Source organism: Rattus norvegicus, chromosome 1, assembly GCF_021556685.1.
Source record: "Rattus norvegicus strain SHRSP/BbbUtx chromosome 1, alternate assembly SHRSP_T2T, whole genome shotgun sequence".
Taxonomy (NCBI): domain Eukaryota; kingdom Metazoa; phylum Chordata; class Mammalia; order Rodentia; family Muridae; genus Rattus; species Rattus norvegicus.
In genome coordinates, this window is record NC_141534.1 from 239,880,825 (window position 1) to 239,905,062 (window position 24,238).

The following is a 24,238-nucleotide window of genomic DNA, read 5'->3' on the forward strand; positions in this document are numbered from 1 at the left end:
CATTTCAGAGTGTAACCTGAATCCAAGGAGGCTTCATGGAGCTCAACCGAAGCATCTCGTAGAAGCATCTCGTAGCATCCCAAGAATCGTACACGTGACTGAGGGAGCGTTGGGGAATGGTGATGAGGGTGTGGGCTTCAGCCTCCCTCAGCTGTATGTAAATAGTCGCACAGCTGATGAGAAGGAAGCTTGGAGCTGCTTCTCTTTGGGGTATTTTTCAGTGGTGATGTCAGTATTGACTAAGCGCCTGCTAACTTCCTTCTTCTGTAACCCATGCAACGCACATGACCCTGTCCTCAACCTGTGAATCTCAGCCTGTTCTCCTCCCCCGAATGATCTCCTCCTCCTCCTCCTCCTCCTCCTCCTCCTCCTCCTCCTCCTCCTCCTCCTCCTCCTCCTCCTCCTCCTCCTTTAGAAAGTAGTTCCCAAACTCTGAGAACTAGGACTGTAAAGCTCATCCAGTTAAAGCTCATTCAAAGGACCAGGGTTTGATTCCTAGCTCCCATGTGACAGCTTACAACTGTCTGAAACTCCAGTCCCTGGAGGCCTGACACCTTCTTCTCGCACAAACACATGCAGACAAAACACCCATACATATAAAATAAATAAAATTTACTATTTATATACTAGTATATCATTTTACACACACACACACACACACACACACACACACACACACACACACACACACACACCACTTTGGGATGTGACTTTCTTTCCCTATAGGTAGTTTTGGAATTGAACTGAACTGTAACAGAATCTTCTTAAAGCTCCCAGTTTCTATGAACATGGACTCCTCCACCTGCGTTCTTCGGCTAGTTGTAGACACGACTCTTCTGCCTTAAACTATCCAATGACTTTGCATTACAGTTAGAAACCGACCTTTCTCCTTAACCCTCAGGGCCCTTCGTGGAGGGGAGCCGGCCTTTCAGTGTAGACTCCACAATAATAATCTCTGGAAGAACTTGCTGGGCTTGCTCACCTTTAGCCTTTGCTGCGTGCCCACCCCCTGTGCCCCCCAGATCATTCCTGGGTATCTCCAGAATCACTTTGTGTGTCGCCTTACCCTGGAAATGGTTGGCCTTCATCCTCAACTATGCAGAATGTGAGCTGTAAGGAGGTTTATCTCCCCGCAAGGAATAGGCCAGGTGGGCTGTGAACAGGAAACAGGAAATTAGAGATGACATTAGAGATGGGTTCCACCCTTCTGCCTTGGCTAGCCACTGTTGTTTTCCTCTCATCTGACCTTTTCTCCAAATCACAAAACTCAGATCATTTTCAGGGATGCTCCTTTCCTTACCTAGGCTATTTTGGCTTATGTGTATCTTTTTAAGATTATATATATATATATACATATATATATACATATATATATATTCTTTCTATTTCTATTTCTAGAGGACACCAAAACTTCATTAAGGGGGCATGATCAACTTCATGGGAAAATAAATGTCGCAGGAGTACAAACAGGTGGGAGAGAAGTGGTGGGAGACTCTTCAGATTACTCATATGCAAATCAGCGAAAGCAGCAGGTCCCCAATTCCCATGAAGAGCTTCAGAGAGACCAGTTCCAGTCACCACTTGCCTTCTCTGTAGAGCATTTATGTACACTTTAAGCGATGCTGTTGTAAATCAAACAAAGCTAAAACACCTCACTCCTTCTAGCTTTGAAAATAATTCACGTCATAGCCGTAGAGACTGCTAAGGGGGTATCCCTTAATCCTCACCACTCAAACCCTCACTGAACCAAGAGAACTCAGCTAAGGAGTGAGTCTCTAAAGTGACTTTTTTTTAAAAATATCTGAATAGTCACAACCATGCTAACATATCATAAAGCTTATGGTCCTGGGTCTTGGCTATCCTTTAAAAGAATGAAATTATTAACTAGAAATACATTTTGTCTGCGCATGTGTATATACACACATATGTTTAGACTGGATTTCCACATAGAAAGTCTTTATTTTCAGTCAGCCAACTAAAGTTAGGGAAATTACTTCATTCTATTACTGGGGTTCAAAAGATATTTGGAAGAGGGACTATCTCAGCTGAGGGTATGGTCTATTCCAATGTTATTGATGTTGACAGTTCCACATTCTCTAGAGAGCCTTACAGCAGTGTCATCCCCAAAGACTTCCAAGTTAAAAATGGGGATGGATGGTGGGAAAAATCTCATTCACAACCAAGCCAGTGGACACCCCTATATTCACTCGGTGCACTACTGTAGGAGAATAGTTTTAGAGATTAAGTGGGAAAAGCAGAGGACAAAGAAGGCCCTTGAAGTCCAACAGTGACATGTTTAAACGATGACAGTGCTCTGTGGAGTTCCCATGGTTTTGTCTTGGAAAAAGCCCACATTTCCAGTTCGCAGAAGGGCTTTCTCAACATCACCTAGAACAGACTTCCCCCACCTGGATCCCGAGAGCAGCAGCATCCACAGCCCTCACAAAGGGCACTGTTCACAAAGGGCACGGCTCGAGATGGGAAGTTCTTGAATGGCAATGCAACTGGTTTCATTATGTCGAGGAACTTTGAGGAAGTCAACAAATCCACGATTTAAAAATATATTTCCTATTATACAGACACACCTACTTTCTAGAATTAAAGCCGAGTCATTTGTCTGTTATTAACTCTATAGATTGTGTAACTCTATATGCAAAATTTTGTCAAGACTGTCAAGTATCCGGAAAGGCCTTGAAAGAGGAAGGGAATCGAATCGAATGGTAATTTACTAAAGTGTCTGGATTCTGAAGATAAAATTTACGTTGGAGATCTTATGGCTTAGGATGTTTTGCTTCTAAAGCGCTCACTGCTCAAGCAGAGTGTTTGAAATTCGGGGCCTCATTACCCACAATAAAAGCAGAGATGGCCCAAATCTGAGATGGCCCAAATCGCTAAGACCCCAGCGCTGGCAGCAGAGGCGGGGGTGGGGACCCCCGGAGCACTCTGGCTGGCTGGTCTAGCCCGCTGAGAGCTCGAGGGAAGGTAAGAGAGACCCCCTTTCAAAAAACAAGGGGATAGTTTTAGAGGATGACAAGCAACCTACGTGAACCTCAGGTCTTGTAGATTGTAGATTTACGAGAAACCTAATGCGAGTTTCACTTTCATTTTTAGTTTCGATTTTAAATTGTTTGTCTGAGGGTCTCCGTAGTAGCCCGGTTGTTTTGGAGCTCTATAGACCAGAGATCCTGCTGCCTCTGTCTCCTGAGTACTGGAATTAAGGCATGCGCCACCACACCGGACCCTAGTTTCGTTTTTCTATAAACTGCAAATACCTATCCCAAAGCTGACTGACTCTAAAGTCATCTGTAGGAAATCCTTTGGGATCAGCGCCCACTCAAAGCTGCTGGGAAGCTTCGGTTTCAGAGTAGGAGGGCGTGGTTTCCGCAGAGGGGGCGGGGCTCTTTGCTACGGATAAGACCAGGAAATCGCCCTCCCCAGCCTCCAGCCAGGCTGCAGCTACGCGACTTGCCAGTCTCCTCGCCTACAGGTAGGGAGCATCTTCTCGCAGAGTCGGCTTGCAGGGCACTTTCGAGAGCCAGAATCACTAGACCTTTTGAGGATGGAGAAGGGAGAAGGCAACAGGGAAACACGATGGGTTGACAGGCAAAGACCTTTCCTGGCAAAGACCCCAGAATCCGCAGTTTGTCTGGTGACTAGGCACTGTTAGCTATAATGCCAGCCTTGTGTGTTTATCTATAGGATCTTGGCGTAGGTAGCTGGGTCAGAAGATGATGAATTGGTCCTAGCGCGACTTTAACTGTTCACTAGCAATGCCTGGGTAAGTCTTTCCTCTTGAAGCATCTCCTGAGGTCCCTTCCTCTGTCAAGGACCACGATGCTGGTAGCTTGACAGTTTTACTCTATCTGCCCAGAGAACCTAAAGGATTTTTGGAAGAAAATGTCCAAAACAGTTCTTAGACACAGTGAGCTTGGCTATGTTAAAGTTTAGATTGGGGTTCTCATCAGAGGTAATAAAGTACCCGTGTTCTTATTTTTTTAAAAAATAAAACATCTGAATAAATTATTGCAGGTGCTTTCCTGTGAACTACTTGGCCAGTTTTTTTTTTTAATTGCTATGTTCCATTGTGCTGGGTAATTAAAGGGCATCACTCTCCCATAGGTTAGGTATAGTGCCTTACTACCTCATCTATTGATCATCTGTAATGTAAGTAACTCGATAAACTCTCCTATGTCTAAGCCCTTTGTTATGTTTGAGTATCTGAAAGGCCTTTGTATGGGAAAACAAACAAACTGAGGAAACTCTCGTTCCACAGCTGATGGTGACGGCGACCAGCAGTGTTTCAGGAGAACTTTACACTTTGAAGTATTCGCCTATCCCGGCTGAGCAGCACAGATGGGCAGTCAGTGGTCACATGTTGCTCTAAGGAGGGATGGAGAAGGGAGGGATTTGAGCACGGAGTTTAGGGCCATTTGATAGAATTTGAAAATTGGGTAAATGTTCACTCTTTTGAGAAAGGAAGCTTTGCGTCTTTTCCCTCCCACCCTGGGAAGACAGAGAAGTGAGCTCCACGGTCCTCATCTGGACTTCCCCTGGGACAAACCTATTTCCCCATCTTGAATGAGACATCACTTCTTCACTTTGTGTTGCTTTGTGAACGGCGCTCAGCTCTTGTCTGGGAATTCGCCAAAGGTTACAGTTTCTTGCCCGAGGAAGAAGACCAAGCCTGCACTCCTAACCCCCATTGAAGAGGAGCAGGTTTAGAGGTCAAAGAGGAGCTGATTTACATGGTGCCCGAATTTCCTCTTCTTATCTCCCACTGCTCACAGCTGCCCCCGGAGAGCCAGGGAGGAGAGGATATGATACTGGATAAGTGGCTGTCAGACCCGACTCACCACCTTTCAGACTTTAGGCTAAGCTTTTAAAACAGACTCTCAGTCAGTGGCTAACTGTGCCAACCGAGTCTGCCATCAACGTGGGAAAAATGAGGTTTAGCCTTCAATGGATGTCATGTACCTTGGTGTGACCGTCTAGCACTCAGCTTGGCCATTTCTCCTACAGGCTCATGGTAACAGCCACTGTGTCCTCACAGGCCTGGATGTTGTCTGCTGCTTGGGCAGAGGAACTGGAGAGATATGTGCCAAATAATGAGTCATTTGATTCTGCTTTCTTAAGATAAATGTCCTTGGTTTGGCTTATTTTTGTTTTTGTTTTCTGGTTTTGTTGTTGTTTGAGACAAAGTCTCTCTATGTAGCCCAGGCTGGCCTCTAACTCAAGATCCTCTTGCCCCAGTCTCTCAGATGCGGTTGCATCTGCCCTTTTCTAACATGAAGGATTCATGATAGTCAATAGGAAGCCTATGGCCTTAACAGTTGAAATAAGTAATCAGATAACTATCAAGAAGTATTTGGGTTTGGGGATTTAGCTCAGTGGTAGAGCGCTTGCCTAGCAAGCACAAGGCTCTGGGTTTGGTCCCCAGCTCCAAAAAAAAAAAAAAAAAAAAAAAAAAAAAAAAAAAAAAGAGGAAAAAAAAAAAAAGAACTAAATATTTATTTAAACAAATGAAGTTGCATTTTCCAAGAATTGAATGGGGGTGGTGGAGAATGATGTCAGTGCTGTGTGGAGATGCTGTGCAGGCAGTTGTCATAGTCTTTCTCCCTAGACCACCAGTTCTCTTTAGGGAAATCTAGCATACAAGCCAAACCTTGGGAAAAAGGGACAGGGGGCTGGAGAGATGGCTCAGTGGTTAAGAGCACCGACTGCCCTTCCAGAGGTCCTGAGTTCAAATCCCAGCAACTACATGGTGGCTCACAACCATCTGTAATGGAGTCTGACACCCTCTCCCAGTGTGTCTTAAGACAAAGATGGTGAACAGTGTACTTACATAAAAACAAATAAATAAATCTTTAAAAATAGTAAAAGAAAAAAGGGACAAAAAGACCCAACATGGGACAGTAAAGGAGCTCAATATTAAGGGCCCATTAAAAACGACACCTGTGGAAATTATGACATAATCTTAAATTTTAAAAGTGGCTATTAAATGTATAAAACAACTGGGGCTAGAGAGGCCTCAGAGGTTTAAAGCACTTGCTGCTCTTCCAGGGACCCACAACCATCTGTAACTCCCACCTCAGAGAATTTGACATCCTCTTTGGCCTCTGAGGGAACTAGGCACACATGTGGTAAGCATACACATACATACAAGCAAGCAAGAAAGTTTATTCTTGAAGAACAAAAGCAGATTTCTTTATTATTTTTACAGGGTTGTGCTTGCATGTACGCCTGAAGGCCAGAAGAGGGCACCAGGCCTTGTTACAGATAACCATCTATAATGATGTGAGCCACCACATGGTTGCTAGGAATTCAACTCAGGACTTTTTGGAAGAACAGCTAGGCTCTTAACCTCTGATGATGTCAGTGATGTGTGGAGTATCAGACAAAACACTCTTACCCATAAAATAAGTCAATCTTTAAAAGTGTAGAGGAAAAAGGCTGAAGGGAAACTGTTGACAGGCTGTGTGGAGAGTGGTGCTGGAGGCCACCTCAGTCTCTGTTGCCGTGGGCGGGAGCGGGGTCTTGGCAGTTCTCAGGCCTCTGTTTCACTACACCAGTATCAGCCTTCTTCCTCCCCAAGCAAGCTTTGTGAATCAAATAAATATGTTAGCCAATATTACCAAATGCTCCCTAAAGGAGAATGTGTGTAATGTGCTTACATTAGTTTTTTTTTTTTTTATAACAATAGCAATAATTAACAACAACAGACCATAAAAGTAAGCTGAAATGATCATTCTGCCCTAGTGAAGATGTTTGAGCTCCAGTTCTAGGGTCCTTCACAAGAAAGGTGTGATAATTCTTTTCTTCTAATAACATAAGTAAAATGTTTACTCATGCATTTGAAAATTGGACACACATACAATGAAAAAAAATTCATGGTTCCATCTCTCATTTTCTATCTTTCTTTCTCCCTTTAAAAAAGTATAAATGTGGGCTGGAGAGATGGCTCAGCGGTTTAGAGCGCTGGCTGCTCTTCCAGGGGTCCTGATGTCAACTCCCATCGACCATATGTTGACTCACAACCATCTGTAATGAGATCTGATGCCCTACTTCTGGTGTGTCTGAAGACAGCAACAGTGTACTCACATACATAAAGTAAACAAATAAATCCTTTTTTTTTTTTCAAAAACAAGGTATAAGTATACCTGTCCTCCCTATAAAAGTCACAGTTACCTTTGTTGATAATCACTGTCCGGCAGTGTCTTCAAGAAGGGTAGGGTTGTTCTACAACACAAGTAACTCTAAGCTCCTTCCTACGTCTTTGCAAACTCATTCCCTATGCGTGTACTAGAATCTGTCCCTCACGGTATTTTGAGTATACAGTCTTATTAGCTAATACATGGGTATTTCAAGACTTATTCTTAGCCGCATCATCCCTGTTACACATGAGCTTATTTTTTTCTAGGGTGAATTTCCAAGACAGGAATAGAGAGATCGTAGGACATCCAGAGTTAAAAGTTTTAACAGGTTACCAAATTGACCTTTTAAAAAGCTATACAATTTCACATCCTTACTAATAAAGGTCAGGAAATCCTGTCTGCCTGCCTCTTCACTAACACTACCCACGAGGATTCTATAATTTTGGTAGAGCAGAAGATCCAAACGTTATCACAGATCTATGTACTTCCTTATAGAGAGCGTTGTGTGAGACTCTCGTTCATTTTCCTCTTGGCCGATGTATTTGTTTTTTCTCACTGAGTTTTAGAGTCTGGATGCCAGAAGCCGTACGCATTGGCTTTATACACCTGTCAGAGACACTGTGAATGGACACACAGGTCAGAGAGACCCTGAGAGGAAGACTGTCCCACGGAAGTTGTAAACATGTGAATTACATAGAAGAGGGGGAAAAAGTGAATTATTAGACCCCATCTTTAGACATCACTTTCAAGAAAGAGTGGCTTCTGTTTGCTGCCTGCTCCTCCAGAAGTGCCCAAAACAGTGCCAGACTCGTGTTTGCCGAACGAATCAGGAAAACGTTCAGCAGAGGGTAGACCAGAATTCAGGCAGCTACGTCTCAGCGAGTGGTCCTGAGACAACCAGACCTTAAAGTAAACCAGCCAGATAGAATCCTCCTTCCTTCTCACGCCTGTCATCACTGTACTCTGTTTACTAGGGAAAAGAATTATAATTTGAAGTAGGCAAGAGGTAGACATGAGATTTTAAGGGGGGGAGAGGAGGAAGTGTCAAAAAGTGAAAGTGAAAATTGGTTGTTCTTTGCGTTGAAGCTTTGTTTAAAGCAGGTTTTAGTTTTCAAGTATGTTTCAATGTTCAAACACGCATGGTACAGATGGGGGGATTTGGGGGGGTCCTTGGCTGATTTCCAGTGTACATTATCAATCTCTAGGGGCTTATAACTCAATTTAAAGGTGCTCACCACATCATATTGACTTCTTTTCGCTTGGTTCTCCATGGCTTTGAGTTACAGAATGGAAACTTTAAACTTTGCACTGTGCGGCTCTGTTTCCACACTTGCAAATCAGTCATTGGCCAGCCATCAAAATCGCTTCATTTGAGCTGGCTCGTCTGCGCTTTCCGGACTGGCTTTTAGGGCTTATTTCTATATTAGAAGGACACATCTACTATGTCTTGCTGTTCAGCTATTGAGTTAAACAGCCCTCTCTCTCTCTCTCTCTCTCTCTGTTTCCCATGACTAGGTAAGTCTCAAACCATGAGGATATTTGCTGTCCTTATAGTCACAGCCTGCAGTCACGTGCTAGCGGGTAAGTCACCAGATCTTTTCAGTGGGCTCGATATTTTCAATATTTTAGCCTTGAGTTAAAAAAATGGAAGTAATTTGTGGGGTGTGAGTGTGTGTGTGTGTGTGTGTGTGTGTGTGTGTGTGTGTATGAGGGGTGTGTGTGTGCATATGAGGGGTGTGTGTGGTGTGTGTGTGTATGAGGGGTGTGTGTGTGTATGAGGGGTGTGTGTGTGTATGAGGGGTGTGTGTGTGTGTGTAGAAGGGGTATATGTGTACATGCATTTGCTGGGTACACATGTGGAGGTCAAAGGAAACCTAGAGCTCGCTCGAGTCTCACCTTCTACCTTGTTTGAGACAAAGTCTTATTTGTTGCTCATGGCTGAGTCCTGTAGGGCACCTGGCTCAAAACCTTCTGGGGATTCTCCTGTCTCCACCTCCCAGTGTAGGTACATGCTACTGCACCTGGCTTTTACCTGGGCTCTGGGGATTTGAACTCGGGTCCACGCGTTGCACAGCAAGTCACTTACTTACTGAGCGATCACTCCACCCCTGAAAATAATTCAAAGGCATATACTTTGCTTCTAAAAAGCACATTCTAGTTTTCCTTCTTCATAAATAAGTTACTTGTAAAGGATGAAGGAAAATACAGGAGCTGTGGGTGTCGTTTAGTAGTAGAGCACTTGGCTGGTAAACACAAAATTCTGGATGCAATTCCAGCACCAGAAACAAATGAACAACATGCCCCCCTCCCCCAACAGGGGATGAATATAAAAATACAGGTAATACAGAACCAACAGATGAACCATTTCCTATGAGTGACCACTGAAAATTCCTGGGGAGATGGCCCGCTAATATCATCTTCTTATTTATTGGTTCCTTTTAAACAAGACTGGGAATATATTATCTAGATGGCTTGTGGTTTTCTCCGATGAAGTTATTTTAAAGAAGAAGTTTAGTGTTCATGTGATTCACTGATAACGCGACGGTAACCTTTTACCCATTTTTTTTTCAAATGTGTGTGGAGGAGTTTTCTGTCCTCTGAAGGCTGTTCCTCTTTCCTTTGCAGCATTTACCATCACAGCTCCAAAGGACCTGTACGTGGTGGAGTATGGCAGCAATGTCACGATGGAATGCAGATTCCCAGTAGAACAGAAATTGGACCTGCTTGCCTTAGTGGTGTACTGGGAAAAGGAAGACAAGGAAGTTATTCAGTTTGTGGAGGGAGAGGAGGACCTGAAGCCTCAACACAGCAGCTTCAGGGGGAGAGCCTTCTTGCCAAAGGACCAGCTTTTGAAGGGGAACGCGGTGCTTCAGATCACAGATGTCAAGCTGCAGGACGCAGGTGTCTACTGCTGCATGATCAGCTATGGTGGAGCGGACTACAAGCGAATCACATTGAAAGTCAACGGTAAGAATTACCCTGGATGAGGAAGCCTTCATCTTTATTTAAAGCATCTCCCTAAGGTTGGGAGACATTCGTTCTTGGAAGTTCACACCCACTTCTCACAGCACGGCAGCAGCCTGTTCCCACTCGTTCGTTCTTTCGTTCATACACTCCAGCCGTGAAAACATCTAGCACTTGTGTGTTTGACAGCGACCTGAGATTCAGTACCAGATGATACACAGCCGTGTCCTGCAGTACCGTAGCTTGCAAAAGTGAAATGCCAGGTGTTTGCTTCTTCTTATCGTAAATGCAATATATATAATATATTATATATATGTGGATATATAACTATGCAATATATAATGCATATATAAGTATATAATATAATGTATAATATATAATTTATATAATGTATAATACTATAATATATATTTATTTACATATATAGTTATATATATTGCATTTATGATAAGAAGCAAACACCTGGTGTTTCATCTTTGCAAGCTTTATGAATTACTTGTAAATATGTGTACATACACACACACACATATATAGATATATACAAGTAATTTGGATATCATGGAAAGAAATAGAATCATAAAAATGTCCTTCCTTCCTTAGCACCACCTTCCATGACATATACATATACAGTAACTACTATTTGTACATTCCTCCATAACTTAGCACATTTACCTTCCTTTGAATATCTTCATACAAAATCCAATATATGTACATATATATACATATCATACAAAATTTAATATACATACACACATATATACTATATATATACATACAATATATAATGTGTGTATATACATATATGCATATATACCTCTACATCTATCTATTTCTTCTACTGTAAGGGTTGCAGTCAGAAAACTTAAGGTTAATATGTAAAGGGTGAGAAAGAAGACCTTAGGTGTAGAAGAAGCCATTCTTCTCAGGGATGGTACAGGCTACACTCGGCCAGCATACATTCATTGTCAGGGCACAGATCTCCGGGAGTACTGAGGAGGAACTGTGAGTGTGAGTTCCTGGATAACGAGCCACAGAAATGCCATCAGGTCACTTGAGTTCAGGGTTTGAGGTTGGGGCTAGCTAAGGGAAGGAAAACACCTTAATAACCACCCCTGCTTTCACTGTTGGCTTACACAGACCTGAGAGCTTCACCCATCCCAGGCGTGCACACAGCCAGTCCACATGCCCACCAGGACCAGAAACCCCCTAGGCTCTCTTCTTCATATACCTCCCATAGTGGAGTCCTGGGGTCAGGTCCCTCCATGGTCTCATAAGAGATCACAGTTATTAACTCAAAATTATGTAGAGATTAGGAAAAATGTATCCATTCGACGGCTTATTAATGGGTCTCTGTTGCTAGATTGGTTAGAGCTCCCATGGTTATAAAAATGTCACTTGTCTTATTTTGTTGCTTGGCTTTACCTTCATTACCTTTTGCTTATGTGAGAGGAGACTTGGGACATGGTCATTAATATCTTGAGCACGTGTTAGTACATGAGCAAATATGAGGCTTCTGTTTTGTTCTAAGACATTTAAAGAAATTATGAAGTCGGAAGGCCATGGACAGTCCAGGTTGCTGAACCTGGGGCATGGGAAGGAGCACATGCTGGCAGCAAGGAAGAAGGAAACAGAGTGCACATCTCTGTGACAAGAGGTCTCTCATGGCTTGTGAGGAGTAGGTGACTTTGTGGTGAGGAAGAATTTACTCCAGATTATCTGCTCAACGATATCTTTGATACCAAAGGCAGCCTTCTGGAGCTGATGGCTTCTCTGTGGAAGGACTTTTGTTGGGGCAAAACTGAGAACCAAGTGGACTTGAAAGCCTGTTTGATTATTTCGGTTTCTTTTAGAAACCACTGGGTTGGCATTTTACCCCCAGTCTGTCTTGCCATTTGCTTACAGCTTTGGGAGTTTAGCTGGTCTTCACCAAGGGTCTGAACCTTGGCTTCGGTGGGCGTTGTGGCTCAAATCTGTCATTCCAGCTACATGGGAGGCTGAGGCAGGAGAATCACACAATTAGGACTTGTCTGCCCTACAGACATACAGCAGGTTCAAGAGCAGCCTGGGTAACTTAGCAAGATCCTTTCTCAAACAAATAAATAAAAGAATAAAAGAATACATTCATACACATACATACATACATACATATACATACATAATACACACATACATACACATACATACATACACACATACATACACACATACACACACATACATACATACATATACATACATACATACATACACACATACATACACATACATACATACACACACATACACACACATACACACATACATACATATACATACATACATACACACATACATACACATACATACATACACACATACATACACACATACACACACATACATACATACATATACATACATACATACACACATACATACACATACATACATACACACACATACACACACATACACACATACATACATATACATACATACATACACACATACATACACATACATACATACACACATACATACACACATACACACATACATACATACACACATATACACACATACATACACACATACATACACATACATACATACATGCACACACACTTTCATACATTAAATAGGAATAGGACTGAGGACATGCCCAGTGGTAGAACACTTGCCCAGAAGGTATAGGACCCTGGTTTCAGCTTCTAGCACCGCGGTGGCTGGCATGCCAGAGGAAGTAGAACTCCTGAATGATGCCCTATGCAAATGATTTCACAGCAAGGCTGCCCAGATTTTCTTCCCATCAATGCAAGTGTGTGGTAGCCAAGGTTCCCTACAGGGAGTTCACTCACCATGGGGTTTTAAAGGTGAAGCATTTCAAAACTGAAATCTGAAAGAGCGTACTTTTGGATTAACTCAGTTTTTATTATCTCTTTGGATCCTGTCATACCTTCAGAGGTTTACAGAAGACTCTCAGGCATCTGGCTTTTAATTGAAAATATTCAGCTTTAATATCAGGAGGAAATGAAATGTCCACTTAATGATTCTTGGACTGTACATGGTGTTAAGCAGCTGCAGGAAACACTTTAATCATGGGGCTCAACAATTAAGGATTGCCATGGTTACCAGACCCCCTAGCCCGGTTTAAATCTTTCCTATACCATCTATCCCTATCTAAGGTGTCTCATGTTTAATGTCTCTTTTCCTTCTCTTGAACACAAGCTCTAGGGGTAGGGTTTTCTCGGTTTTATTGTTGTACCCCTTGGCCTTGGCTTATGATGAAGCTCCAGTGTAGTAAGAAAAGAAATGGTATTTGTTGAAGGAATGGTTTAAAAAACCGATTAGCTTAAAATGTTTGCTATACAAACAGGCTTGCATATGGGAAATTTTGGACCGTTCTTCATGAGCTGTGGAAACTTTCTTAAGACCCACTGAAGTAGTGATGAGAAGTGGGAAAAAATGTCTGTGCTCACAGTCCTCCCCAGCTGTGCTCACAGTCCTCCAGAGCTGTGTTCACAGTCCTCCACAGCCGTGCTCATGGTCCCCCACAGCCGTGCTCATGGTCCCCCACAGCCGTGCTCACGGTCCCCCACAGCCGTGCTCACGGTCCCCCACAGCCGTGCTCACAGTCCTCCCCAGCTGTGCTCACAGTCCTCCCCAGCTGTGCTCACGGTCCTCCCCAGCTGTGCTCACAGTCCTCCCCAGCTGTGCTCACGGTCCTCCCCAGCTGTGCTCACGGTCCTCCCCAGCTGTGCTCACAGTCCTCCCCAGCTGTGCTCACAGTCCTCCCCAGCTGTGCTCACGGTCCTCCACAGCCGTGCTCATGGTCCCCCACAGCCGTGCTCACGGTCCCCCACAGCCGTGCTCACGGTCCTCCCCAGCTGTGCTCACAGTCCTCCCCAGCTGTGCTCACAGTCCTCCCCAGCTGTGCTCACAGTCCTCCCCAGCTGTGCTCACAGTCCTCCCCAGCTGTGCTCACGGTCCTCCCCAGCTGTGCTCACCATGCTCCTAATCTGATGAGTAACAGCAGGGGTAGCTGTTACAATCGATACTCACAGAACACCTACTATGTGTGAGGTCGCACCCTACCTTTAACATGACTCTTTGGGGAAGGCACTTGCTTATGACCATGGTTGGCTTTTCTTCTTCTTTTTTCTATTTGCTGTCTTTCAAATCTGAATGTGTCTGTCCATAGGTGGCATCTTAGATTAAGTGACATGTAGCCTTGTTCCCATCTTCAGGCATTAAAAATTTGAGGGCCAAAGAAATAATGCAATTTGCCTAAATTCTAACCCAGTAATATTATAAAGCCAGGTTCTAAACCTAACTAGCCCATCTGTAAAATCTATGCCCTTCCTAACCATGTCTTGTTACCTATCTCTTTACCTTGGGACTGTGTAGCAAGGTAGAGAATGGCTTTAAAAGTGACTTGAACGTCTCCTGGTTAATATGATCCCAGCAGTAGCAGAGTGCTCTAGAGTTAAACCAGAGGTTTGAAAACAAAATTTGTCTACTCGGTCTCGGAGCTGTTATGAAACATATATGTGATTATAAAAGATATATTTGGTACCAATGTATACATATATAGCTTATATTATAAGAAATGGTCATTGTGAAGATCAGAAGGAAATAACTCACTGATTCCATGTGGTTGATACAATCTAACACATGATACTTTCTGAAAACGTACAAAAAAAGAAAAAAGAAAAGATACCCAAAAGAAGAAACAAATGGGGGGTTGGGGATTTAGCTCAGTGGTAGAGCGCTTGCCTAGCAAGCGCAAGGCCCTGGGTTCAGTCCCCAGCTCCGAAAAAAAAGAAAAAAGAAAAAAAAAGAAACAAATGGAACAAAAGAAGTATTTGTAAGGCCTTGCCAGTTCTGAGAACTCAGGGTCAGTGTATGCTATGATGAGTTCATCATTAACAAATGGAGATGGTCCCAATCAGATTGGAGCTTATTTTAGCCAATGCTTTAATCACATCCAACTCAATATTTGTTTTTAATGTCCGAAAGTCACTCTGGCGTCTTGTTTTGCCTTGTGGTGAATTGTTAGCTTTATCTTCGATCCTCAGTTTCTTTAAGGAGACTTTGTAATGTGCTCATTTTTAAAGATGGCGACTTCAGTTACGAGTAGACGAGAGGGACAGATCTGTAGTTCAGTTGGTAGAGCGCTCGCTTTCCATTCATGAAGTTCTGTCCCCAGCACCACATAAAACCACAAGCAATGACACTCAGCTGCCTGTGACCCCAGCACCCAGGAGCTAGAGGCAGGTTACCTTTGCCTACACAGCAAATGCAAGCCTAGCCTGGTCCACACGAAACGCCTCCTCAAAAGCAGAGCAAAGCAAAAATAGACAGGAGAGTTGACAAAAGTCTGTTGTAACCTACATATAAATCAATGCCCTCCCCTCTTCCCATGGCAGACATCAGACCCAGGGACAGCCATCAACGTCTACGGGGTGTCAATGATTTAACAGATCCTAGAGCAAGTGTGCTAGTGGAAATTCTGCTATTTCCCTCCATTTCCCGCCTGCGTCCTCATGCTCTCCTTAGAGACGGGTGCCGTGGAGGCTTAGCCAGCTGTGGATGAATCCACATCAGCTGCTCACCGTGGCCTGCTAGAGGAAGCACAGCTTTTCATCCTTTCATCAATGAGAATAGAAAGCAATTATTTCGCTCCGTGTGGGTTTTATCGCTGACAGTGATTTTAAATCTAAACCTTTGATTTCCCAGAAAAATTAAGTCCTGGGCCATGTGGCGTAGGCCCCATCGTGGTGACATTATTTCCTGATGTGCCTGTTTAATAATGTAGAGTGGTTTCATCCTCGATTGTTCTTAAATGTGATAAACACAGAACACTGGGCCAGTGCTCATCAAAGCTGTTGCCGTAATTACACCTGTTTTATTGGTGCTCGTTTTGTTGGTTCATGGGCAACCGAACATACTACAGTTTTGCCTTGCCTTAGCTACTCTGTGTCAAGCTTCTGGGAAACCATCGTATTACGAAGCTCTTATTATGTCTTTGGTAATAGAATAGGGATCTCAGCCTCTACGCTGGGCTCTGTAGGGCTCACTAAAGGTCACAAGGACAGCAATGATGGCTGAAGAAATAGATATGTTTTGTTTACATTTAGGTAGAAAGACCTGCGGTTTCAAGATGACAATTTACTTAATTTAGTTAGTACGTTTTCTTCGTGCTCAGTAAACACCCTGCTGTGGTTTTTTACAACAGCACGGTTGTTCCTGAAGCCCAAACGTGACCCAGATTTGAACCCGAGGCAGACTAACACCCACTCCCTACTGCCAAAATAGCAGGGCTGGAGGCATATTTCTCTAATAACCAGCCCGAGTTGATACTCTTTGTAACGCCACCAAGCCACATGTTTTTGCCTAAGATGGGGGAGCCCTGACCTCTTTTTGCTTCTGACCTAGCTCCATACCGCAAAATCAACCAAAGAATTTCCATGGATCCAGCCACTTCTGAGCATGAACTAATGTGCCAGGCTGAGGGTTACCCAGAAGCCGAAGTGATCTGGACAAACAGTGACCACCAGTCCCTGAGTGGGGAAACAACTGTCACCACTTCCCAGACTGAGGAGAAGCTTCTCAACGTGACCAGCGTTCTGAGGGTCAACGCAACAGCTAATGATGTTTTCCACTGTACGTTCTGGAGAGTACACTCAGGGGAGAACCACACGGCTGAACTGATCATCCCAGGTGAGTCGCCTAACTCGGTCCCCGGACTCCTAGCAACATGGCCATCTGTCATTAGTCATTTAGCAGCAGTTGGCTGAAGTGTACAAATAAATGGCACTTATGTTTGCTAGATGTGTTCTTTTTCGTCTTTATCTTGAGTGTAAGTCATAATGTCGCTGGATAAACATCCAGCTAGAATCGATTAAGTGTTTCCTCATGACAAACTGTATGTTAGCCATGGAGTATTTGTAGATGAGTAGGATGTAAGTCACTGTGCTCCAGGAAACAGGTGACAGTTGCATGTAGGAAATGCTCTTGTAACTGGGGCACCACCCACCACCGGCAACGTGAAATCACGACTCTGTGAGTGCTTCAGGATTGTAAACCTCGTCACATCAGAGCTGCGCTCTTCCCCCCAGGGCTGCTGTATGAGATGAGAGTTAACAAGCCCAGAGCATCCCAGAGCCATGGGACCCATTTCTCTCTTTCACAAAACCCCAGACAGAGAAACAAGGAGGGAGAAGTCAATGACCAGAAAGCCCAAACACGGAAGAAAAACAACCCACACTGGTCCCTGATTTTGACCACAGTTGTGGGAGACAGAAGCTGCTTAACAGTGCTTTCCCATGTTCTTGAGTTCGCTTTCCCCCCCAAGTCCGCTGTTAGTGTCTGTATGAAAGAGTGCACAGGGAGTGACCGCACTAAGGTTACCATTTAATATTACAGTCACTCTTTGTGGCACTATGCTAAGCGTGTCACAGTCCTCGAGTTCTTCTCTGTGCTGCTCCCAGTTCCTTAAGAGACCTGTCTTCTCCTTCCAACCCTCACCCGGCCGGCCATTAACTTTAAGTAATTAAGATCACCCTACGGCCAAACGAGATCTCAGGGGTGATAATGCTCCTATTTCCCAGCAAAGCTTTATCATCCATCAACCTCTCTTTCTTGTTTCTCAGAACTGCCTGTACCACGTCTCCCACATAACAGGACACACTGGGTACTCCTGGGATCCGTCCTTTTGTTCCTCATCGTGGGGTTCACCGTCTTCTTCTGCTTGAGAAAACAAGGTATTTTCTCCTTTGCTGTGCTCCCAGCGGGAATGTGAACGAGGGTCCTTTCCCCATGGCCTGGAGCAGCCAGTGCCAGGGTCCAGGGACACTACTATCCTGACTCCACAGGAGCAGCCCCACATCACAGGGTGCTGTCCCACCCTGCATGCTAGCAGAGCCAGGAAACACTGACTTGAAAGGTGTTGCCTTCCTCTCTCTGGGCTAGCTTTCAGTTACACAGAGTAAGTTTTAGCAGTGACTCTGGTGTACTGAGTCTTCCTTAAGTCCTGCTTATGCTGTTGTTCTGCAACATCTCCTACCTTGGAGTGTGGTGTTGTCGTAATTTGGAGAGGTATGTGTTGGACAGGGCTTAAGAGAAGCTAGAAGACTTAGCCTTAGAGGGAGCGCTGCAAGCACACAAGTCTAGACAAGGAAGACACTCTAACTGGAAGTGGAGGTCAGGGGTGGGGGATGGGTAACAACGGAGGCTGAAGAAGAAAGCCATAGTTTCTTTTGACGGACTTTGAAGACAGAGCACTGTGGTGCCTATTGGTCTCAGTTGAACTCAAGTCTTGTATTCCTTACAACATCATGTTGAGCTGGGTTCTGGGCACCCTAAGTGGGAAAGCACTTCTGACTAAAAAGAGCTGTGGTATCTTTACCACAAAGCAAATTTTTTGGAGGGTAAGATTTCTGAAGACAAAATGACATAGTTTTAAAAATTAATTTCCATATATTTATTTCAGTACTTACCCATAAGAATGACTAAAATCTAGGAAAATGAATATATTCAAATAACGCCTTCCCATTGTAGGATGACTTAGAGTAAACCTTTTCACTAAAACTTTGAAATGTATACCAAGTGAGCCAACGGCGTATGGATTTGCCTGAAGCCAAATAGGGAAATAGAAAATGGGAGGGAACATCAACCGTCAGAGAGGAATTCCCCACCACCCGTGCGGAAGGAGAGCGTATGGGGAAAGTGTTGTAACTGGGGAGGTAGCAACCAGCTCTTTCCAAAGAATCAGCCCTAAGTAGAACCAAGAGGAATGCCAGGATGTGAGGATTAAGTTTCAGTGACACATCTGGATTAGGACTAGCCTGGGACTTGCACAAGGAAGCAGTTGTTGCCAAATCCCATCTGGGAGGATTGGTTTAGGATGAGAATAGCAGAGAATGAGTAGGTGATACAGTAGCTCTGGATGTGGGCTGTTTCTGAGGGAAGGGTGGGAAACAAAGTAGACAGTCCTAAAAAACCATCTGAGAATGAAAGGATGTGGCCTGAATTGTAGCGTAATTAACTTTGCAGTTTGGAACCTGGAATAAAGAAGTTCACGGGCTAAAAGTCTGGTGATTAGGGGTTAATTGGTGTCTCCTAAAAACTTTACATTGAAAATGGAGACCCTGTGGGATGTGGTGGCAACGTGCTATAAGGAATTAAGATTGATTTCTTCTTACTTAGTGAGAATGCTAGATGTGGAAAAATGCGGCTTCGAAGATAGAAATTCAAAGAACCGAAATGGTAAGTGTGATTAACAGAAGGGAGGGGCAAACCGAAAGACCTTGAGAGACAGAGCAACCGAGCATGGTCCTGCACTGCAGTTCCGGCACTCTGGAGGCTGAGGCAGCAAGATAGGGAGCGGCAGACCAGCCCGCACCACACAGCAAAGAAAAAAACAAAAACAAAGCAGAAGGAAGAAAGGAAAAAGCTATTGTACCAACAAGAGAAATCTGCTATTCTGATCTCCCCTCCTTTCAAAGGAGGCTGTTTGTGGGGGCTGTTGGCTCCTCGGCCACATTTGAGGAAATTGTGGGTTTGCTGCTGCTGTGTCTGTGTGGCAGCCCTGCATCAAGGATACTGCCGACTTATTTGAATGGGCAGTTAAGCACATGGCTCTGCAGTGCAGTTAACTGTTTCATGTGTGCAATGTGGCATTTTATTTGATCACCCTGCCCTCCAACAGTCAGATAACTATGACAGTCACCTCTATTTTACAGTAGGGAAAGCAGGGCCGAGAAGATAACGTGAGGTGCTTAAGGACACACAGTGTTACCACAGACATTCGTTCTTATGCTACATGCTTCCATTGATTCTGCTACTGATGTCTATATTTATAAGAGCAGAAAACTCCAAACCAGCCAGCTGAACTATTTCTTAAATAAGTTATGTTGTGTTCTAATTCATTTTAATGTTGTTAAGAAACCAAGCAGTAAGCCCAGGCTTAAAGTGGTTTAACTGACTTGGGCAGACCCAAACAGGTTCCCTCATGTCCATTACCATCTGCACTGCTGAATCATGCTGGGGAACCAGCCCTGCTTGCTCAGGACTGAGGATTTCTAAGCCCAGTGCACTTTCCATTTTAAAACCAGGGCAGTCCCGGACAAGCAAGGATGTTAGTCATCCTTCATCGTGTAAGGGGAGTCAGACATAGGTAGGATTTGTTTCTGTCTTCTTGCAACATGTGTGTGTGTGTGTGTGTGTGTGTGTGTGTGTGTGTTGCATATATATATATGTATATATATATATATGCGCTAGCAAACTTCAAATTTGTTTATCTTACATAGCATACACTTCCCCCCACATACTCCCTGCCCCTGTGAAATTATTATACTATCATCACTCTCCAGATACACAGTTCGAGGAGACGTAAGCAGTGTTGAACCCTCTGAGCCTCGAGGCGGGATTGGCAGCTTGTGGTCTGTGAAAGAAAGGGCCCGTGGGACATGGGTCCAGGGACTCAAAAATGGAACCGGAGAGGAGAAGAGAACAAAGAAAGTGTTGGAAGAGGAGCCTGGGACGAAAGACATTTCTACAGGAGACACTGCTAAGCAAGTTACCCATCAGTCATCTCGGGCAATAAGTTGAGGGTTCCTCATTTTAACAGCTGGTCCTCGCACAAGTGACCTTTCTCTCTACCCAGTGCCTGGATGAGAGGCAGAGTCACAAGTGTTGAAGTGTGAGTGCCTTCTATTTACTTCCAGTCCGTGTGTTCTTGCTGTGGGCATGTGGTTATGACTAGTGACATAATAGGCGTTAAAATGCAGTCACCAAACTCAACTGCTGCTTAGCATCCTCTGTAACTACTGGCACAAGCAGGAAACGTGGAGGTCACATGGTTCGTTTGACGGGCTCTTGCTGTCCGACTTGAGTAATCTTCATTCTCAGGCCTCAAGGTTCTGCAGTAGTAGTTGTTCTCTTTAAATATCTGCTTTACAAGTGTTGGGTACTATACTCAAACATCTTATTTCATCACCATGGCAACCCTCATACTAACCTCTGTCATACTCCCTTCATAGCCAAGACGCTGAGTGTCTGAGTAACTTGACCACAAAATGACAGCTATCAGATTTCTATTTTTCAGACACTGTCCTTTCAGGATAGAATTTGTAGCTAAGAATTTAATAATAAAAAAAAAACCCCGCTTATTAGGCACTTCCACACCACACCATGCCTTGTGCACTGCTCTGGCCTCTGACAGAGAAGGAAGCCAGAGTGCCGGTCGGATTTGCTTATGTGTGTTCAATACTCAAATCAATGCTCATTAACATGGAGTCTGCATTTTAAAGACACTCTCCAGTTCTTTGTCTAGCATTATATTTACCTCTAATCTGTTATCCCTGCCAAACAATCTCATGTTCTCCATGAAGTGTCTAGTCTTGTTGAGTAGTTCTTTTTTTTTTTTTCTATTTAAATGATATTGACATCTGAGGAGACAGCTCAGTTGGTAGAATTCTTTCCTTACAAGTGGGAAACCCTGTTTTATCCCCAGAACCCACATAAAAAACAGTTGCGTATATCTGTGCATGCTTAATCCAAGCACTAGGGAGGCAGAGACAGGCAGATCTCTAGCTCTCACCGATCAGCCAGCTCCAGGTCTACAAGAGCTGACAGTGCCTGAGAAACATGTCTACACACACACACATACACACTCTCACATACATGGACCATGTACTCATACACCTAAGTGGACTCTCTTAGTGAACACACATACAATGGTCCCCAAGACAAAACAAAACAAAAAAAAAATAAACCAAACTAGCTCTATTCCATCAGCCTAGCCATGCTACTCCCTTCCCAGAAGCAACTGCTATTGTTTTTGCACATATATTTTCTTAAAGACAGTTAATATGTATAAATCTTTGTTAAAGTATGTCTGTCTGTCTGCCTGCCTGCCTACCTATCTACCTATCTATCTATCCATCCATCCATCCATCCATCCACCCATCTGTCCATCCGTCTGTCTGTCCATCTGTCTGTCTATCTACCTATCTACCTACCTACATACCTATCATCTGTCTGTCTGTCTTTCCTAAATGGTATAGGAAAACTGTACGTTTTCTATGCACTTTGCCCTTTTCATTTAGTGTATTGATACTTATGCTGCTTCCAGACTGATCTAAAGATCCATAAAGAGAACTGCCTCATTTCTAGGTTTTCTTTCCCATCCCTCTAGGCACCTCTCACACTGTCTAGGCCAGACACTTGCTGCCTGTATCTGTAGACATCATTTATAAAGTGTGTACTCACCGAGTTTGTGTCTACTCAAAGGGAGGCCATGGGTCCCCAGGGTCACTGAGTCAACCCAGTACCAAGGTGGAGCCTTGTATCTCCATGGCAGAAGCAAATCTGGGGCCATTTCTGTTTCTTCCTTGACTTCTTTTCTAAAACACAGATGCTCTAATTACTTATTACAGGTTGTCCCTGGTAATGTCAGCATTGCTCCTAGACTTCTGGGTGCCCTGGAAAAGCCCGTTAGCTCTGTGTGAACCCTTAAGGCAGCTGTCTCTCCTTACCTCATAGACACTGTTTCCTGGAGGGTTTGAGATACTGTTTCCAAAAGGTGTTCACTTGGGCGAGGAGGGGAGGAGGAGCCCAGAACTTTGTTACTATTTTCTTTGTTTTGTCACATGTCAAGGCTGAAGAAAGAGCCTGGGTATGTTGGCGCATGTCTCCAGTTGCAGGCAGAGGCAGGTGGATCTCTGTGAGTTTGTGGCCAGCCTGGTCTCCATAGTGAATTCTAAGCCAGCCAGGGCTCGGTTACATAGTGAGATCCCGTCTCAAAGGAAAGACTGGCCTATCAGAACCCCCAGTGAAACCCCTTCTGTTACTTGTTCACACATGTTTGTTGATGATTCTCGTGTTAATGTCTTGTTTGTATGACGTTCAAGAAAAGATCTGGTTGGGCAACACATTGTATTTATTCATCTTATTCAAAATCTTAATGCCATCTCATGGCATTGGATTGGTATGGCACTTTATTCTTTTGTGTTCTGTATAACCACAAATGGAAATTTTATTTTGTGTCTGATTGTCATTGTATTGCATTAATTTAATAAGATATTATTTATTAAAAACATTTGATTTTTTTCTTTTTTAAAAACTCTCCCTATTATCCCCTCCCTGTCTCCTCAGAGAAGCGAACCCCCCACCTTGGGTACCACCAGACTCTGGGATATCCAGTCACAGTAGGCCAAGGCATATCCTCTCCCACTGAGGCCCAACCAGGCAGTCCAGTTAGGAGAAGAGGATCCAGTGGCAGGCAGCAGAATCATCCAAGGCTGTTAAGGAGACCCGTATGAGGACCAAGCTGCACATCTATGAATATGTAGGGGGTCCAGGTCCAGCCCATGCATGCTCTTTGGTTGGTAGTTCAGTCTCTGTGAGCTCCCATGGGTTAGTTGCCTCTGTAGGTCCCCTTGTGGTGTCCTTGACCCCTTTGGCTGGCTCTAACTGGCTCAGTCTGTCCCCAACTCTTCCCAGAGACTCCTCGAGTACCACCTGCTGTTTGGCTGTGGGTCTCTGCATCTGTTTCTCCACTACTGGATGCAGCCTGTCAGGAGACAGCTGTGCCATGCTTCTGTCTGGATGTTCCTTGTATGACAAGCCTGGTGGGGGACAGCAGAGTGGAGGCCGCACAATGGACAGTGGATCTCGGGCACAGCACACAGCTAGCTCAGGGCAGCTGGGAATTTTTCTTTTTCTTAATCAAATCATTCCCAGTTTAACCTACAGTGAAAGAAAAGTCTCATAGACTATCTGCATTCCCGTCTTTATTTCTTTTTCCCACACAGCTTTTATGTTTCTATAGCATGCTACTGAATCCTGAATGATGAATATTATCAAGATAACTTATTTAAAGAATTTATTAGGAACTAGAGAGAGCTCAGAGGTTAAGAGCACTTGCTACTCTTGCAGAGGACGCAGGTCAAATGGTTACTCACAACCACCTTCCAGGCAATCACACCAATCTGGTGCCGCCTTCTGGCCTCTGTGGGTACTGCATGCACATGGTGTCTATACGGATGTACAGGCGAAACATGCAGGCCCATAAAATAGAAATAAATCTTAAAAATATATTAAGACGTTTCAGTCTCTTCTGCTTTAAAGATTTAATA

The 24,238-nt window shown here is 44.0% G+C and overlaps 1 protein-coding gene across 3 annotated transcripts; it reads left to right on the top strand.

Annotated features, from left to right (window-relative positions):
- The first annotated feature begins 3,443 nt into the window (after positions 1-3,443).
- On the top strand, positions 3,444-23,223 carry Cd274 (CD274 molecule). Of its 3 annotated transcripts, XM_087584053.1 has the most exons (8): positions 3,444-3,487; positions 3,700-3,778; positions 8,667-8,732; positions 9,777-10,118; positions 16,533-16,817; positions 17,750-17,860; positions 19,305-19,364; positions 20,471-23,199. In XM_087584053.1, exons 3-8 carry the CDS (start codon positions 8,681-8,683, stop codon positions 20,491-20,493), a joined length of 873 nt encoding a protein of 290 aa, XP_087440179.1. In that variant the 5' UTR covers positions 3,444-3,487; positions 3,700-3,778; positions 8,667-8,680; the 3' UTR covers positions 20,494-23,199.
- The last annotated feature ends 1,015 nt before the right edge of the window (positions 23,224-24,238 follow it).